Source organism: Dendrobium catenatum, unplaced genomic scaffold (assembly GCF_001605985.2).
Source record: "Dendrobium catenatum unplaced genomic scaffold, ASM160598v2 fragScaff_scaffold_950, whole genome shotgun sequence".
NCBI lineage: Eukaryota > Viridiplantae > Streptophyta > Magnoliopsida > Asparagales > Orchidaceae > Dendrobium > Dendrobium catenatum.
In genome coordinates, this window is record NW_021319412.1 from 322,234 (window position 1) to 338,553 (window position 16,320).

Below are 16,320 nucleotides of genomic sequence, written 5' to 3' on the forward strand. Positions count from 1 at the left end.
GATGACAGATTTATTGTTGCATTGCTAGCACACACACGAAATGGTAATTGCAATTTGCCTTTTCAGTTTGGCCTTATCTATTTTTCATATGCTTGCAGTATGACAAAGGAGTTTCTTAATGCATAGATCTCACTAAACAGCATTTCGGTTTTTGCAGTATTTCCTGTATCAGATATTACGTGGATTAAAATTTGTTCATTCTGCACATGTTTTGCACCGTGACCTCAAGCCAAGCAATTTGCTCTTGAATGCGAATTGTGATCTTAAGATAGGAGATTTTGGCCTTGCCAGGACAACATCAGAAACCGATTTCATGACAGAATATGTTGTCACTCGTTGGTATCGAGCACCTGAGCTTCTTTTAAACTGTTCAGAGTACACTGCTGCTATTGATATTTGGTCAGTGGGGTGCATTCTTGGTGAGATTGTAACTCGAGAAGCTCTATTTCCAGGAAGAGACTATGTTCATCAGTTAAGGCTGATCACTGAGGTATGATTTCAGGGATTGCTTCAAGTCAAATTTTGGTTTCTTTGTAGTTTAATGTTTTTTGAAGCGAATGACAGAATTGTTCAGTGTTATCTCGTTTTATGTTTCTTGAGGCCGGCTACAAACTGGTAACTTATCTTATTTTATTTAATTAGTTATTGAAATGGAAAAAAATAAACAAATAAAAAACGCTGAAAATATTTGCCCATGCTATTTACATTATAGGATTAGCATTAAAAGAAAAGAGGCCTAATACAAACTACCAACAACGTCACACTCCTTTTAACAATTGAGAAAAATGAGGGGGATTATGATCCATTCTAATATCATCCCAAACAAAACTACCACTAAGAACACAGTTAGCACAAACATCCGCTAACTTATTACAATCCCTATTCACATAAACAAAACTACCACTAAGTATGCACTTTCATAGTTTGTTGGTGTTATTACAGCTGTGACGTTGACATCATTATTATTGTCATTATAGCCGGCTACTGCAGCTTCCTTATCCAGCTATTTTGGTTGGCATTTGAAATACTTATTTTTAATTCAATCCTGTCAAGTTTTTCATATGCTGATGGCTCTAGTTGATTTAAGTCATTGCAATCAACTTTTTATCATGTTGTCTAGTCCTTTTACTCTTGCTTCATATATATATTTTTAAATTACCTGTTATTTCCTCATGTTAGGAGTTGTTGTCTAACATTTATTTTACTTGTACAGTCCTCAACTCTAACTTAATCTATTTTAAATAGCAATGCCTTCAATTTAGACGCTTTCTGGTGCTTTTCTTTGCGCGGTAACTTTGCCATTGATATTTTTGTTATTCGTTTGTCAAATATATATTGCCAGTTTTGTTATTGCTACATAGAACTCTCAACTCTCCTGTTTGTGCTTCCTTTAGTACCAACACGTTAATTTAACATAGTGGGCTTTGAATTAAAAAAATTTGCTTAGTTTGCATGTGCATAGAAAATGATCAACTTTTTCTTGAAGGTCTAGTAAAGTTACTTTTTACTGCAATTATATATGACAAATCTTTAGTTTTTCTTTACTCTCTGAACACTACAGAAACAACATCCCTTCTGTTTAAATGATAACTTTAACTGTTTTCTATTGTAAGAATTTCGGTTACACTCCGTTATGAGCTGGGTTGAATCATCGGTAGTTCATGTACTGAGCTTATTTGGTAAATACCTTGAGCTTGAGCTTTACATGGTGTGATTTACAAACTCATTTTTTATTTGTTCCATGCTATATGTTGGATCATGACCTGAATTTATTTGTTGAATAAGGTGGTGGATCTATACTCATTTTATTTTCTCAATACCCAAAACAACCACGAGAACAAAATCAACACCACAACGAAAAACAACCATCAAAATCAAGAGTAAACAACAATAGTATGCAGGAACAACACTAATAAAGCTGAAAATAACAATCTTCAACCAAAGAAGTACAAGATACAATTGATTCATTGTTCGAGAGGTGAATTGGCTCTCCCCTAATTTCCTAGCAGCAACTAGGAACTCAAAATTGCCTAAGAAAACTACTCTATAAATTTCTTCACATAACCCCCACATACAAACCTTTTCCCCTTAAAATTATCCCTAATCCCACCATAAAAGCATCTCATAGAGCGTTGTACACACTTAAATGCAATCCACAATGCCACACCACCGGATGTGCAACATGCATATAAGTGGACAAAAGGCGTGTGCAAATTCCCAAATGAAACACTACGCATTTCTCAACGATAACTTAGTTGCATAAAGTCACAAGCAACTCGCACTTATCACCCCATATGATCCGCAACATTCATATAAGCAAACAAAAGGAGTTTACAAATTCCCGAAACGAAATTCAATGCATCACCATCGTATCCACAACTTTTATGCAAGCGGACAAAAGGCGTTTATAAATTCCATTGAAACACAATGCCACACCACCAGATCTGCAACACTCATACAAGCTAACAGAGGGAATTTACAGGCTTCTATATAGAGCACTGCGCACAGTTAAATGTTGATCATTCACACAGTTGATCAACGCCAAATATTTTAAAATCCTCACATGTGCATTGCAACATGTATGCATACAAATATGAAAGTACACATGTAAGTACAGTAACTTGTATACATGTAAGAATATACAATTGAATGGGCCTAGTGATTATGTTATAGCTACACGCATAACGTCTAAAGATGCTACATAGGTAAAAAAAATGAACCTAGGTTCGGGCCCGAGCCTCTTATGTGAGTAGATAGGAGTCGACATGGTTCGAACTATCGAACAAATATACGGTCATGACATCAACTGAGATATTTGTTTTGTACATTCATATTAGGCCTTTAAGGGAAAGCCTACTATAAGAAAAATTCATTAATAGACGGTATAAATCCAACAACAAACCCGATGCTCTATTAGCAATTAGATAGAATCGATAAGGTTCAATGAATAATTACAAAATAACCTCTAAATACTTGAATGGGGCCTGACAAGCGTGTTATGGGTACACACGTGACATCTGAGGTTGTTGCGCGGGTTAAATGATAAATTGAAGTTCAACCTCTAGTTTCTTATATGAATAGCTAGGAGTCGACACGGTTCGAACTATCGAATAAATATACGGTCATGACATCAGCCAAGATATTTGTTTTATACGTTCATATTAGGCCTTCAGGGCCTACTATAATAAACAATTCATTAATTGACGGCATAAAGTCAACAACAAACTCGATCCTCTAACAACAGTTAGATAGAGTCGACAATGCTCAATAGATAATTAGAAAATGCCCTCGAAATACTTGAATGTGCCCCATCGTGTGTGCTATGGGTACATACGTGACGTCTGAGGATGCTACGCTGGTCAAATTATAAATCCATGTTCGAACTTGATCCTTCTATGTGAGTAGATAAGAGTTGACACAGCTCAGATTATCAAATAAATATATGATCACGACGTCGACCAAGATATTTATTTTAATACATTTATATTAGGCCTTCAAGGCCAATAACCAGGAAAATTCTCTAAATAAAGGTATACAACTTACAATGAACCTAATCCTCTATCGGAAAACAAACAGAGCAGACAAGGTCCAGTCAATAAAATGAAATTGTCCATAAATACCTTGATGATGGCATGTTGAATGCTTATCTCAACCGGAGGGGATCCTACACTTCTAAATGACCTTAAACTTTCACAAAATACAATAATTTTTAAATGACCTCAAAGTCACCCCAATGATGACCATGTGGAATGTAGACTTCAACCGGAGGGGTTAAATCTAAATATTTACAAAAGCCTTCCAAATGCCCATAAAAAAACCAAAATATGAAAAATCATAAAAATCTGAAATATTCAAAACTGAAATGAATCATCAAAACACTTAAAGTGAAATTTATCGACCTTCAATATTAATTTGTCAGGGTGGTTGTGGGCTCCAAAAATTTGGCCCAGAGCTCCCTGTTGCTTTTTGGTGGAGTTTTAATGGATTAAGTTATGGGGTAAATTTTGGGAAGGTAGATTAGGTTTGTAGATAAGACACTACCCAAAGATTTCACCCTCATTTTGCAAGGATATAATGATCTGAGTTATTGGTTTCCTATAGGCACAAGCCCCTATAGTTAATTACCCCTCTCGACAATGGGAGAGAACCCTATAGTTAATTACCCCTCTCGACAATGGGAGAGAACTTTTGATTAAGGCTAGTCATCAATCAGATACGTAGAAAATACGTGTCATCTGGCATGTAGTAGCAGCATGAGCTTTTTGTATTGGAATTTTAATATTTAAAATAAAAAATTTCACCATTTTGCACTTAAAGCGGATGGTGGGGGAATGGATGATTTACCCGATCAAGATCCTATTGTTCCATTGTCCCGGGCCATCATGGTCCTTATCTACCTAGTCAGAGGAGGTAGTCGACCCAACCTGACTGGAGGATCCTTGTCGGCAGCCATGGGTTACGTCGTCCAAGAGTTCTTTGTAGACTTGGGGTGGATGTTTGTCTAAGGGGACAATTTTGAATCCACCTTAGCTAACAGAAGGCTTTGTGCCCTATCGATTATATCATATTGATTCGTATCTCAAGTATTTGTTTCCATTAGGGAGCATTCGGGCTCTGACCATAACCATAATTTCATGGTGCCATTTTGCAGCAAACAACCTGATTCAGAGGGCCTCAGTCATAACTGTTTACCTGTGGTGCCATTTGTCGGCAAAACGGCCACGTCCCCGCTGATAGGAGACTGTTTGAGTATATATCCTAGTGTTATTCTCGACTAGATATTAGCTTTTTTTTTAGCTGAAGTGATATTTGAATTTGTCCACGTCGGTAAACTATTGGAGGGTAGATGGATTTTACATTAAGTGTTTTGATGGTTGAATTTTGATTTTAAACATTTGGATTTTAGGATTTTATGAGTTTTGAATTTCACGGGCATTTGTAAAATTTGGGGAGTATTTTGAATATTGGAATTGACCCCTCCGGTTGATATTTTCGTTCAACGTGACCATCATAGGAGTGATTACAGGAAATTCTCATTTATGGATTGAACATTGTCGACTTGCTGACATAGGATCGGATTTTGTAGGCTTTATATTTTATTAATAAATTTCTATATTCATAGGCCTTGAAGGTCTTATATTAATGTATAAAACATATATTCTGGTCGATACCTTGACTGTATATCTGTTTGATAATTCTAGTCCCGTCAACTCCTATCTATCCATATTGAAGGATTGGCCTCGAACTATAGTTAATTTATTGACTCGTGCAGCATTCTTAGACGTCAAGTGTGTACCTGTAACACGTTCGCCGGGGCCCATGCGGGTTACAGTTACACGTGGATTTTTGTGTATTTATGTGCGTACATATTACAATGCACACATGGGGGGCATTTTTGTAGTATTTAACAGGCGTTCTATGGAAGCTCGTATGAGGTTGTATTTGTTGTAGTCCTGTAACATATCTACCCTCACCGCTTACAGGTAGGTTAATATGTTTATTTGAGGACAAATGTTGAGTGTTGGATGAGCTGCATTCGTCACTATTGCGCATGTGATAAATCACATACCATTGCTTGCACATATTTCCTCTTTGATCTACGAGCAACTGATTGTATGCAAGAAGATTCTTTTATCATTGTATATAGGCAATATATGTGTCACTTGCTATGGACTAGTGTTGTTTAAAAATTGACCTCATAAGGAGACTGATGTATTTGTTATATGTTGTCCTCTACTTGCGAGGGATTGGCATATTTGCTGGTTGTTGAATGGCAATTGGTTGTAGGGGTGTTGTAACATCTCCAATCTATTATTGTGCACACGATGCATCTCCCATCTTTGTTAATGGGCATTTGCATCCACTACGCTCTTTTATCTCATGCATGTAGTTGATGATGCGCTCACAATCGCTGCCTGTCGGTAGGGTCAACATATAAATGAAGAGTCTCATATATTAGCTTGTAGGAGTTTGCATGCTTTGCCAATGCATTACCCTTGTTTGTATGCAATATGCAATGTGCGTTGTAGCTTGTTACATAGTCTTCATGTTTCACTCATGAATATCCCCTTTACTTTCATCATTTTTGTATTCATCAAGAGTATTTCCAATGTCAGCACATACATCAAGCATTATTTATGGCTACTTATGTACGATCTACTGCATTCATTATGAACTCTCTTGCATTGTGAGTGGGCTAGTGTGTTGCAAGTTCCTTGATTCATACTTATAGGTGAATCACTGTCGTTCGATACTCCCTTTCATATGTGTAGGCAACACATATATTTTACATGCTAATTGGCATTAGTAGTATGCTTGGTGCCCTCTCCACGGCTTTCTTTGATTGTTTGTAGATAAGCTGCATTCATCGCATGTTCTGCATTATTGCCTACAGGATGAACTGCACCTGCCCTTGTGTAATATTGATGCTTGCACTTTAATCAGCAATAATAGTCTTTTAACATTTGTTGGAAGTGTTATATTATTGCTTGCATTTCATGTTAGTGCATTCGTCACAATCTTCTACCTTCTACTCATAAACATATCAATGTGTTCGTGGAGAATTCCTCCTTTGTGGTGCTTATTAGTCACTTGTTGTCATTTGCAACTAGATGGAATGAATATTACAAGCCAACTTGATGTCCATTATCCACCATCAACATGTGTTAGGAGTTTACTTATAGCTTGTATATTTATATAACGATATTGACTATGAAGATATTACTTCATTCCTTCTCATTCTTCATTGGTTTGCAATGTCTGCTTACTTTAACTTGCCATTAGAGTGTATGTCATTGAAGTTTTATTCAACATGAGCCCCATATTTGTTTGATGATATTCATTTGATTAATCAAAATTATGATTTGGTTTTAGCATTTTTGCTTTGATTGTATATTCATCAATTTTAAGTTGGTTTCCCCGTTGTCCAAAATCAAGTCCCCCGTGGTCCAAAATTGATCCAAGTTTGATTTCAGTTCAATTTCATTTTACTTGGGTTCAACTTTTTATTAATCACTTAGATTTTGTTCAGATCCAAGTTCAAATCCAAAATAAGTCTTTCGTTCATTGTAATTTTCGGCACCCTCTCGGCGTCTCCCCTGTTTAGGGGAAACTACAGGAGCCTGGGCCTCCCGCAATGTAAGAGAAAAGCGTGTACGGTAGGTGTTAGATGACACTGCAGCCATAAAATCTTCAATTCCACCACGCTAGAGAAAGACGTGTATGGGTTTTTGGGACACCTATTTGAAATGCGCAGTTTTATATTCGTCCTTGCCACGCTAGAAAAAAGCATGTATAAGGCCTACCCGCCTTGCCGTAGGCATCACACCGGGCTTCCTTCCCACAACGCTAGAGAAAAGAGTGTATGGATGGTTTGCTGGTGCGCCGCGAATGCCGAGAATAGGATTTTGAATTTAGGAATTTTATATCTGCGCGACGAGGTGGTGGTGATGATGAAATGCACAAATGCACAAAACTTTCTCTTTCTTTTTTTTATATTTCTATTTTTTCACTCTTTTATTTTATTTTTTTTGTTGCTTCTCTGTTTTTTTACACATATTCATATATATATATATAGTCTATTTATAATAATAATAATAACAATAATTATAATAGTAATAACAACTGATACTAATTACTAACGAAATAATACAACAACAACATCAAGCCTTTATCCCACTACGTGGGGTCAGCTACAAGAATCCTTTTTCGCCATTGTGTCCTGTTAAAAGTCAAATTCTCATTTAAAGATAATAAAGAAAGTTCATTTTCAATAATTTTTAACCAAGTCTTTTTAGATCTACCTCTACCTTTCTTAATATAAGACAAATCTAAAACCTCAACTTTTCTAACCGGGTTATCGGAAGGCCTCCGTTTAATGTGACCAAACCATCTAAGGTGACTCTCTCTAATCTTATCTTCCACTGGAGCTACTCCAACCTTTTCACGTGTATGCTCATTTCGTATCCTATCTCTAAGATTAAAGCCACTCATCCACCTAAGCATCGTCATCTCTGCAACACTGAACTTAGTATTTTGCTTTTCTTTTAATGGCCAACATTCAGCACCATAAAGCATTGCAGGTCTCACGACCATCTTATAGAATTTTTCCTTAAGTTTGAGGGGGGCTTTTTTATCGCACAACAAACCCGATGCAGTCCTCCAATTCAATCATCCAACTTGAATCCTGCTGATAATATCCCCATTTATTTCACCATCACATTGTACAATAGACCCAAGATATCTAAAACGTATAGTCTTATTAATGACTTAATCGCCCAAAGTTACAATCCTCTCACTAGGTCTATTGCTACTAAAATTACACTCCGTATATTCAGTTTTAGATCTACTCAAGCGAAATCTTTGAACTTAGGCTGACCTCTATAATTTATGTTTACCTTCAACTCTCTCTCTAGTCTTATTAACAAGAAAAATATCATCGCAAAAAGCATACACCAAGGTACATCCTCTTGCAAATGTCTAGTGAGAACATCCATGACTAAGGATGATCCTTGATGTAATCCAACCAAAATAGGAAAATACTTGTCAAACCACCTTGTGTTTGAACACAAGTAATAGCTCTTGCATACATATCTTTAATGATTTGAATATAAGCAGTATTAACTCCTTTCTTTTCAAGAACTCTCCATAGCTGTTTTCTTGAAATTTTATCATATGCTTTCTCTAAATAAATAAATAGCATGTGTATATCCTCCTTATTCTCTCTATATTTTTTCATCAAACCTCTAAATAAATGTATGTCTTCCCTAGTAGACCTACCCGGCATGAATCCAAAATGATTTTGAGAAACATTAGTTTCACGCCGTAACCTACACTTCATAACTCGTTCCCATAATTTTAAATTATTACACCTTAAATTAATTCCTCTATAATTCACACTCTCCTGTGCATCACCTTTATTCTTAAACATAGGAATTAACACACTCATTTTCCCTCATATGGTATCTTTTTAGTCTTCAAAACAGTATTAAAAAGTTTAGTAAGCCAAAAAATTTCCTTCATCTCCTAAGCATTTAAATAATATAAAATAAAATTATACCTAAAGATCAGTTAAGGCTAATGCTGATGGAATCTAGCAATATATTGGACTGAATGTCTGTTTGTGAGGCAGCAGAGTCGAGATGAGTTCAGTTTGAGTGGTTGGCTAGAGCTGAGAGATGGATATGAATGCTATAGGTGGCAATGGGGTTCGGCTGAAGTGGAAACCAGAAGTGTTGCTGTAGAGGTCGGCTAGGGTAGATGAAGAAGCGTCGACTAGGTTGAGAGGAGATCAGTGGAATCAACTAGGTTGGGAGAAAGTTCTCTCTCTCTCACTCGATCAAAGAAATCGTGAGGTGGAGAGGCTTGGATGCATGGACGTCGGGTAGTAGAGACGTTGGATAAGAGCTTAACAGTGGGAGAGATGGGTACAGGTTTTGGGTCCGGCTGGTTGACGGGCTTTATTAGTTGGACGGGGTTCAGTTCAATGGATCCGAAAGAGGAGTCGGGCTTGATTGAGGGTATGGCTGTTTGTGTGAGGTTCGGTCGGAGAAGCAGGATGCTTATGGCTTAAGGGCTTGGAGGTCAAAAGGCTGAAGGGTTGGAAAGAAATCATAAGTAACGACGGGAGCTTTGTAATTCCGGCTTAGCCGTGTGTGTGTGGAGACGCAAGAAGAAGAGAAGGCTTCCCTCGATCACCTTTTATCAATGCGAGCAAGATGAGCGTGGGTGCGGGCTCCGAAAATTCGGCCTCGGCCTCCGCCCGCATTTATTGTGCTTCTTTTTCGGCGAGGGAGTTTTAACAGAATAAGTTCCGGGGTAAATTTTGGAAGGCAGATGGTTTGTAAATAAGATACTACCCAGATATTTCGCCCTCATTTTGCGAGGATTTTATGATCTGAGTTCTGGTTTCCTATAGACACAAGCACCTATAGTTAATTACCCCTCCCGATAATAAGTGAACTTTCGATTAAGGCTAGTCGTCAATCAGATACGTAGATAATACGTGTTATATGGCATATAGTAGTAGCATGGGTATGAAATTTTGGAAATTCGAAGATTTGGATGTTTGGAAAATGGTTGGGAATTGAAGAGTTTGATATTTAAAATAAGAAATTTTACCATCTTTTACTTAAAGCGGATGGTGGGGGAATGGATAATGAGCCCGATCAAGATCCCATGGTTCCGTCGTCCCGGGCCATCGTGGTCCCTGGTCTACTTAGAAGAGGTAGTTGACCCAACCTGACAGAAGGATCCTTGTGGACAGCCATGGGTTGCTTCGTCCAAGGGGACCTTGTAGACCTGGGGTGAATGTTTGTTTAAGGGGACAAATTTGAATCCACCATAGCTAACAGAAGGCTTTGTGCCCTATCGATCATATCCTATTGATTCATATCTCAAGGATTTGATGCCAATAAGGAACATATTCGCTCTGGCCATAACTGGTATTTTGTGGTGCCATTTGGCGGCAAAACCACTCGGTTCAGAGGGCCCCGGGTCATAACCGTTTATCCTGCGGTGCCATTTGGCGGCAAACCGCCGGTTTTGGACACGTACCACATTCTTACTGGCAGGAGATTGTTTGAGAATGGATCATAATGATATTTTCGACTAGGCATTAGCTCTTTGTGAGCTGAAGTAAATTTTAATTTGTCCACCCTGGCAAACTGTTGCGGAGGGTGGATAGATTTTGCTTTAAGCGATTGATAGTTTATTTCAATTTTAAATATTTTTGGGATTTTGAAAATTTCTGAAGTTTTGGGTATTTGGATGTTTGGAATGGACTTTTGGGAGTTTTTGGATTTTATGAGTATTTGGGTGGTGCTGGAAAGGCATTTGAAATTATTTGTGAACCTCTTCGATTGAGATTTTCTATTCAACATGACCATCATCAGGGTGTTTGGGGGCAGTTTCATTTTCTGGATTAAACCTTGTCGACTCTGTCTACTGGTCGACAAAGGATCAGGTTTCATGGGTTTTATGACTTTATTAGTGAATTCTCTTGATTATAGGCCTTGAAGGCCTAATTATGAATGTATTAAAACAAATACACCGGTCGTCATAACCTTGTATTTGTTTGATGGTTCGAACCCTGTCGACTCCTACTGATCTGTATAGAAGGATCGGGTTCGAACCAGAATTCATTTATTGACCCGCTCAGCATTCCTAGACGTTACGTGTGTACCAATAACACGTTCGCCGGGGCCCATGCGGGTGTTTGGGGATATATTGTATTCATTTGCTAAACCTTGTCAACTTCTACTTACCTACTTAGGAGGATCGGGTTCAAATTTAATAATCCGCGCAGCATTCCTAGACATCACGTGTGTACCAATAACACGCTCGTTGGGGCCCATGCGGGTGTTTGGGGGCATTTTGTAATTATTTATTGAACCTTGTCGACAACTATTTACCCGCTTAGGAGGATCGGGTTCAATTTTATTGACCAGCGCAGCATCCCTAGACATCACGTGTATACCAATAACACGCTCGCCAGGGCCCTTGCGGGTATTTTAGAATTTCATTGATTTGACATACCCCTTTGTGTACCTATGTGTATACAAGCTACGGTGCACATCCGGGGGGGGGGGGGTATTTTGAAATGCTTGAAAGGTCTTCTACAATAGCCCGTACAGATTTGCATTTTGATGTAGTCATCTCTTAGCCTTCATTAGAGATCATTCAAATTCGTCCCTTTGTTGATTGCTCATCTAGTTCAATTCTAGTCCATGTCATAGCTTTGTAACCACCTCATATCTTTCACAATCCTTTGTCATTTGGAAGTGAAAACATGCTTATAAGATGAGTTGCAACATGTATGTTAAATATGATACCATTGGTCATTAATATTTTCCCTCCATTTGGGGTAATCACTTCTTAACCTTTGCAAAGATTGTGTTCTTGATCACAAGCACATTGTTATTACTAACTAGTAGCTGCATTTGGACTAGTATATCCAATATGAATAAATTGTATCATTCATTAGAGACTTCATATAGTAGCAAGTGGATTATTATATGTTCATCTGTAGATTTGCGTTCCCATTGAAATGATGATTCCTTGATGCTCCACCGAAAATTTGTGTCATCAATTCGGAGCATGTCGTTGTATTCTCTATTTGTTCCTTGTTGATGGTTGTTTGTACATTCCTTTTGAAGGTTTGGTCATTTACAAGCATCATGTTTACTTATTGAGATTCATTTGAATGCATTGGGGATTGATTTGCCATGAGTCCTTGCTTGCTTGCAAATAGACTCCACTTGTAACTTCTTTATAATGAACTTATACATGAAACCTTTCTTGTTTGCATAAGGTGAATGATTCAAACTTTGCATTCTAATTGAAATGACAATTTCGATCTTATCATTCAAGACAAATTCTTTGGTCAAATCTTCTTATCACCTTGAGCTTAATGTCATATCCACTATGCTTGATTCTAATCAAGTCCAAGTTTTCAGTCCAAGTTTATAAGTTCAAGCTTACAAGTTCTTTTGCTTATGAGCATGATTGAAATGATCGTTATAAATTCAATTATCATCATTAATGAATTCTAGGTCAAAGATTATAATCAATTCATGTATGAATCTTAATTCATTTTGCTTTAGTTATATCATTCTTATGATTTCACTTGTATTATTTATGATTTATTTGAGCTCCTTTGTGTCAACATTCAAATCAAGCTCTTAGTCCAAGCTTGAGTCCAAATTAATTCATAGTTCTCTATTATTCAAAAGTCCACAAGTTTGGTTTGCAAATTCAAATTGTAATTCAGATCGTTGCCTGAGTTCAAATGGCAAGCTCAAGTCATATGTCCCCTGCTGTCCTTTGAGTTCAAGTATTCAAAAGTCGACTATGGTCCTTGCAAGTTCAAGTTCGAGTTCATGTCAAAGATGAGTTCAAGCTCATGATTAAGCATAGTCTCTTGTTTTATTGTTCAAGTTTAAGTCCCAAATCCAAGTTCATTTTTTATTCAAGTCCTTGTTTGATTTCAGACAAAATTTCGAAAGCCTCCCGGCGTCTCCCCCATTTAGGGGAAAAACCAAGAGGCAACCTTCCCCTCGACGCTACGTGAGTGCTTCAGATAGGTGTCAAAAGACACCGCGGTTGCAAATTTTTTTTATCCCCCGCCTGCTACTTGAGCGTTTAAGGGTTTTTTTATTATTAGAAAAAGAAAGCAGATATTAGAAATAAGCACAGATTTCTCCCCTTTGCACTACGTGAGCGTTCGGGGGTACTTATATAAAAAAACACATTTTTTTATCCCCCTCACCGCAAGCGTCGCACCGATTTCTCTCCCTATAATGCTACGTGAGCGCGTAGGGGGTTTGCCGGCTCGTTGCTAGCATTAAAGAGGGTTTCTTAAATCGCCGCAAGCGCCGGGCTAGTTTCCCTCCCTACAACGCTACGTGAGCACGTAGGGGGTTTGCCGGCACGCTGCAAGCCACGAAAAAAGAATCATTTTTTTAATAATAAATACCTTATCAATTAAGGGGTCGGGATGGAGTTTGCAGCCAAGGCAGAGAGGGGATCGGCAATGGGAGTTTGGGTTCGGCTCTTGGGGAAGAAAGAAAGGCAAGGAGACAACTCTCTTTCTCTCTCTCTCTCTAGCTGCTCTCTCTCTCTCTAGCTGAATGATCGGGCAAGGATTAAAAGGCTTGCGAATAGGAGCAGCTAAGGTAAGGACAAGAGTCGGATAGGCAGGGAGAAGGGAGATCGGGCGACCCTAGAGCTCGATGAGCAAGAGGTATCAGGGCTAGGGGTCGGAGAAGGTGCGGCCAGGTATGAGGAAGATTCTCTCTCTCTCTCTCTCACTCTCGCTAAGACGACGAAACTAGGGAGTCGGGTGAGGTCAGGGCTTGGTTTGCTTTGTAGAGGAGGAATGAAGAGTCGTGGTCGTGAGGTTTTCGGGTTGCGATTGGGATGGGATCGACTTGTGGAGGTTTGCGGGAGAGAGGCCTGAAAGGCTTGGATGAGTTCGATATTTATCGACGAGAGTGGAACAGAGACCAAGAGCGGGATTTGAGCATGAATCGCAGGAGAGGATTGTTTTGGCGCCGACCTATACAATGTAGCACTATAGCAGCAGTGGGACCTTGGAGGGATTTGCGGGATGGTCATTACAAGTAAGTAATTATTTAAACCTCTTTTCTTTTGTATTTTCTGGATAACACATAGAGGTCAACAAATGCCCCCCAATAAATGTGGTTCGTGTATAGAGAATCACATTTGTTGTAAGATGTTTGACCCTGTGAATCTCTAGATATTTGTTCTAGATGTCACACTAGAGCTTTCGTTTAGCGGATCTCCTAAAGCATACTTGGATGCCACGCTGGGGTCTTTATTTAGTAGATCTCCAAAAGCTTACTTGGATTTTCACACTTAAACTTTCTTTCTTCATAGATCTCTTGGATGTATCAATATATGGTTGAGATACTGATTTCTTTTGCCTTGTGCTTTGGGCTGTGGACATTGATGGATAATTGCCTGATTTGTCTTTACTGACTTGTCAGGTGGTTTTTGTACCTTTGGCCTTATGCTTCTTGCTTTGGCGGATTTTATGAAGGAGTAGATGCTGTTGACCTAAACTCCTAGGTTTGTATTAGGTCGATGGCGAAAAGTCATCGGTCCAGAGCTTTGTGCATAGAAGACTTGTTGATGACAGAATCCACTTAGTTCAGCCTTGGACTTTGTGTGAACTTTGAGATAGTTTTCTTCGGTCCTTTGTTTTGTGCTTTGATGGACTTGTTAAAAAAAATTCCTTCATTCCTTGCTTTGTGCTTTACGGATTTGTCGAAAGATTTGCAGGTTCTGGATTCAGTTGATAGTACCGAACATAGGTAGTACCTTGATCCTTAACCACTTGAGAAGACTTTAATCTGAGTCTCTTGAGTTCATCAAATCGGGAGAGTTGGGATTTGACAACTCTTTGTCTTCTGGTTGCTGAGATGGAGGTTCCTCTACTACAGCATTTCTTATGGCGTGTTGAGTAGATGGAGCTGCTAGCAATCCGGCCACATTTGGGCGTGTTGGATCCGACCTCTTACACCCATTCAGGCTTCAGACTTGAGCTATCGGAAACACGCTTTCCAATGTTGATTTTACTGAAGTTGGTAGATTTGGAGTCATCCTTTGTGGTTGAAGATTTTGGATCTTACGAATATTTGATAGTTGCTCGATACTTCTCCTTCCCTCATAACTTTGATTCTCCAGTCGTTTAGGAGAATTTTGTAGACTACGATCACTTAAACTTGTCGAGCCAAATTTGCCTTCGTGCTTCCTACAGTCCCAACTGACGGGCTGACGAAGTTGGGATTCTGCTACTACGGCCTTTCTTATGGCTTATTGAGTAGATAGAGCTGCCAGCGATCCGGACATATTTGGGCGTGTTGGATCCGATCTTTTGCACTCATTCGAACCTTAAGCTTCAGGCTGTTGAAAGACTTCAAGCTTTTATGGCTCAATTTGTTGGAGTGTGTAGTTACAAAAGTCTCTTTCTTTACTATTGAGTCTTTGTTCATTGGAGAATGTGATGTCTCTATGATGCATTTAGATTTTTGCATTATTTCTGTTTTAAACTATATTAGTTATGTTTTCTATTTTTTGTGTTTTTTTATGCTATCCAATGATGGTGGTAAATCCAATGATCATGGTAGGAAAAGGTTTGGATTTTGCTTCCTTGGGTTTGCCGGCTTTGGGGGTCCATTTGTCCTTTGGATGTTTGTTGGTTTCATGAAGGCATTGGCTATTTTCGGTTTGAGCTTATGTAGTGAAACTCTAGTGGTGCCAGCTCATTAATATCTAATGGAGGAGTAGCTCATTATGAGCTGATGTTTAGCTCTAAATTTATTATGAGGTGTAAGATATTAGGTGAGTGGAACTTGTCTCTTCCTCTTCCTTTGCCTCTTGAGCTGCTGCATTATTTTTCCCTCTTTAGGCTGTTGGAACCGTGGCCTTCATGGTGCTTTAATGGTGGCTGTTGGTTTCTTGTGCTTGGCTGTTGGAACCGAAATTCCCTCCTTGGATTTGCTGTGCCGTTTGGGGTTTCACTGTGCTGGAACCGTGGCCACCTTTTGGAGATTTGAGGTGCCGGTTGGAATTTCTGAACCTGTGCTGGAACCGTGGCATTTTTCCTCTGTTTTCTGGAAAATTGCTGGCTGCTGCTTTGGAACTAATGTGTGCCTTTTGGCTTTTCCTATCCCTAAAGTTTATTGGGGGAATTATGGGTGCATTGGCTGTTGGGCTTTCTTCTTTGCTTATAAGTATGAAATGCTTTGGCATAAGATGTTATTGAAAAAGATGATGTGAGTTATTTTTGGAGAAAGA

General features: G+C 38.7%; 1 protein-coding gene across 1 annotated transcript in view; it reads left to right on the forward strand.

The window, feature by feature from the left end:
- LOC110106174 (mitogen-activated protein kinase 2) overlaps positions 1-16,320 on the forward strand; it is a 67,889-nt gene that overhangs the window by 18,966 nt on the left and 32,603 nt on the right. Inside the window, exon 4 of the mRNA XM_020835951.2 lies at positions 158-490. Within this exon, the coding sequence (XP_020691610.1) occupies positions 158-490 (333 nt within the window). The remainder of the gene's footprint in view (positions 1-157; positions 491-16,320) is intronic.